The 3,892-nt window shown below is 40.0% G+C and overlaps 1 protein-coding gene across 3 annotated transcripts in view; it reads right to left on the bottom strand.

Annotated features, from left to right (window-relative positions):
* znrf1 (zinc and ring finger 1) overlaps positions 1–3,892 on the bottom strand; it is a 47,823-nt gene that overhangs the window by 14,482 nt on the left and 29,449 nt on the right. For 2 of the 3 annotated variants that reach the window (XM_014033418.1, XM_014033426.1), the window contains exon 2: positions 242–337. The exons of the other annotated variant lie outside the window; for it this stretch is intronic. In XM_014033418.1, coding sequence (XP_013888872.1) covers positions 242–337 — 96 coding nt within the window. The remainder of the gene's footprint in view (positions 1–241; positions 338–3,892) is intronic. 3 annotated transcript variants of the gene reach the window in all.

Here is a 3,892-nt window from a genome sequence, read left to right as displayed (position 1 = left end):
TGAATATAATATACAAGTTTCACTTTTTAAATGGAATTACTGAAATAAATCTACTTTTTCATGATATTCTAATTTTATGACCAGCACCTGTATATTGTTGGAAATTCTAAGCTTTTTCTTCAACTTTTACCTCATCTATCTTTTTTTATTTTATTTTTTTACATGCAGTGGCTCTATATGACCTCGTAAGATAAATAATAACAGAGTAAAACAGCAAAACACAGCCCGAGGTGGCTCTTACCGTTGTACGAGAGGCGTGGCTTGCTTAAACACATGATGAARTGAACCTCCATCTCATTGGACGCCACCGATTTGGAGCAGACAGGACACTTGAATCCTGCGAAGACAAAAACAAGCAGCTTTAGAGCGGCCTGCCTGAGTGACAGCCCGTGTTTCAAAYATTCAAATGAAAAGAGGAAAAGGCTTTTTTTAGATGTCTCTTAAAGAAGACTCTTTAAGATTTCTATTAATGATACACATTCATCTTGTGCTGAGACAATGTGAAGTCCAGGAGTCCTGATGATGAATTAGCCATCAGTAGACCACTTAACTGCTGCTGCTCAGGGCTCCTGAAGCCACTCAGATGCCACACTTTGACAAATTAGCTGTGGGTACCGCTGCCTGACAGAAAGCCCACTGATGTGCTCGTTTTAAAAGCTGAACATGAAGCTTTTTATACTGATGATAGTTTACATCTTTGAAAATAAAGACATTTAGAGAGAAGAAKAATAAGTGGATTCGAATGTGTCCAAGTGGAGCCTGATCTGAAGGTCACTACAAAACAAAACAGACTTTAATTATTTCTTGTGAATCTTATGCTCTTGAATCGTTTCGTGTGCAATTAATCGTCAGAAACTGTCAATTATTTGCCACTTTGCAATTAGCTGTGATGTTGTATTGTTGTGGCACACTCTCACTATCAGGCGTGCATGTGAGTCCGGTCAATGCTAACCCTAACCCTGTGTGTTTAATCACCTGAAACACAGACGTAAACAGGAGCACGAGGAAAGCCAAAATATGTGAACCAAAGCCAAAACGTCAGCTACATGCAAATTCCATTATCACCTAATACATTTTTATACCAATATTGGTCAACCCTAATGTAAACATTCTGGGAAACACAGAAGTAAATCTTGTATTTGATTGGTTTGAATCCATGCATCTCATTAGTTTCTCCGACTTCTATGATTTGACACCAAAGCATCGTCTGTGAACGTTTGTCTCCTTTTTGTCCTCACACAATTTCACGCACACTCCCTGCAAACTCCCTGTTTTATACTGAAGTCGTTTCAGCRGCCTCCTCCTGCTGTTTAAATGAGACCCGTTTGGTCCAACCTTATTAGTTAAATACATAAATAATTACACTGGGCCAGAAGAGGCGGGTTTGCACACAGCAAAAAACTAAACGAACTTCTCTGATTAAAAAATAAATCTAATAAAAAAATGAACCAATAAAAACAGCAGTGAGGCAATTCAGCAAAGATGAGAGTGGTGGTTAACTAAGATTACTGTATTTGTTGTCAAAAACATTTATGAAAGCCTCAGTCATGCAGCAAAGCTACAATCTGATTGTAGATTTTTTTTTAAATGAGATCTGCTCGAAAATTTTTTTAAGAGAACCAACTGCMTAAATCAGAAGTCAGCAGATAAAACCTCTAATGTAATCTATATAACCTCTATAACTGTAGAGGTACAACCATTTACAAATTGTTTGGTTCCAAACGCAGAGGAATTGACTACATCCACCATTACATGGCAGCTGACCCACTTCTCCCCTGGCTGCTATTTTCAGAAGCTCCAAAGGGACGAGCAGAAAGAGACGAAGTAAAAACGAGGAACAGAAGAGATGTATTTTTTTTTTTTTTAGAAGAAGAAGAAATGAAGGGTTACGATGATACACAGTCCAGCAGGAATAATGCTGAGATTCTGCCTTCAGCCCAGTCAGGTACCACAAATCCTCTGGGACGTTTCATATTCGAGGAGCACAGAAGGTCAAATTGAGACAAAAATAAATCAGAGGGCCGGATCGTAAATTAATTATACTGCTGCTTATGTGGGAATGTTCCTGTGAGTGTGCACGGGCCAGTGTTTGGCCKGTGATCCTGTACGCCACGCTCTGAGGATTTGCTTTATGTCAGGCTTTTTTTATTTTTAAATGACTTGTTCTCCTTGTGGACCTCAAGAGATTTCATAAAATGCCACACGGTCTTATGACCCCAAGCTGTGAGGAGAAACTCAGAGCTTTCAGGCTTTCTTGTGTTGAAGTTGTAGCTGTTTYGGTCAAACCTCGAAAATAACACTTCGCACAATCTTGCGTGATATTTCAYGTGGTCTGTTAGTGAAATGATGTCACAGTTCGCAGAGGCCGGACCCAGAAACGCAGACAAAACTTCATGAACTCGGAGAGAAATTTAAGACTTTAATAAAGAAAAAGAAAAAGGCTGGAACCGCTGGAACTAAAGCGATTGTTGTTTTCCTGTCCACCCTCAGGCGTGTCTCATTTTGTTGATGAAAAGCAGTGAATCAAAGTTGTAAAGAAAAGCAGCTCTTTGCTGTGAGAATAAACACAGTTCAGCGAGAACTGGGATCAAAGCTTCAGAACGACTCAAATGTAAAATGTGCTGTTGGGTTTCCACACTGGATTCTCCCACAGCTGTGTTTTTTYCTTTAGTTTCTTTTATTTGCTTTCTGCTGAATGAAGAAGCCCTAAAAGACCACAAATAGTGTCAAATACCTTAAAAACTAATAWTCTGTAGAGCAGTGGTTCCCAACCTTTTTAGACTTGTGAACCTGTTAAACTGTTTACAGCATCATAAAGACAAATTCATGACTGGACATTGATTTTTAAAAAGGTTTTTTCTCTGATTACATGAGAGTTTTGTTACTTTAAAGCAACAAGGTAATAACATATTAATGAGTRTGGTTACTTTGAAGCCAATAGGTAATAATATGAGGTCATAARTCAMTAATAAGTTCATTTTTAATGGTTATTAACCTGGGGAGATARGATAACTCCCCTTTAACAGTTCCCTTGAGACCTATTGTMCAGGTCACTAAATGCCACCTCGGTCACGATAAGRAGTGCACATCCTACGAGCGAGCGGCTACYAGTGAACAGTGGTGACCAGCATCTGGAGGCGTCCTGAGCTACTACGCCGACCCAGAGGCCGGGGTTCGAGAAGGGAGCGACCACTGGAAGAAGGGTAGCTGGAGGCCGACCTAAAGGCTCCCGCCCGATGACTCCCGGAGGAGACATGTCAGACTCGGCCGCACAGGTCACCCCCAGGTGGCTGTAAGTCCGGCCCATCGCCTCCAAACCAAGAGGGAGACATCGTCTCTTCTCCAAGACCCATCAGTGTCCTAGTGGGTAAACTGGGGAAGGAGACACACTGGATTTCACCCTGAGCCATTTTAGTGCCCCCTCTGTCAAACGTAGTGATGATTCTCCAAAACTATAACGTACAACTGATTATTACATTAAAATTATTTATTTAACGTCCTAAAACATTAAATTCTCAAGCATTTTATTCTTTTCGACTCAAATTAAACATAGATATATATGTTGCTTTGAAACTGAACAAGTAATTAAATAAATAAACCAGGTAATGGCCGGTGCAGAAAACAACAGCATCCAAAAAAACATTTTATTGTCCAAAATACAACAAATACCCAAAATGAGCTAATTCTACGAGATTCTGCATTTTAGACAGGATTCCATTTTGTGCACATTTCATGATTCCGTTTGCATTTTCTGCAATGTGGAAATCTATAGGGCCCTACATAGCTCAGTCCTATTTTAATTTTTTTTACACACCTGGGAAATTATTCCATGAACTCCTTGTAATATACTCGTGATGGCTGGTTCTGGTCCCTCTGTCCCCCCCATCCCCCC

This window comes from Austrofundulus limnaeus, unplaced genomic scaffold (assembly GCF_001266775.1).
Source record: "Austrofundulus limnaeus strain Quisiro unplaced genomic scaffold, Austrofundulus_limnaeus-1.0 Scaffold7, whole genome shotgun sequence".
NCBI lineage: Eukaryota > Metazoa > Chordata > Actinopteri > Cyprinodontiformes > Rivulidae > Austrofundulus > Austrofundulus limnaeus.
This window is presented reverse-complemented; position numbering and strand designations above follow the sequence as displayed.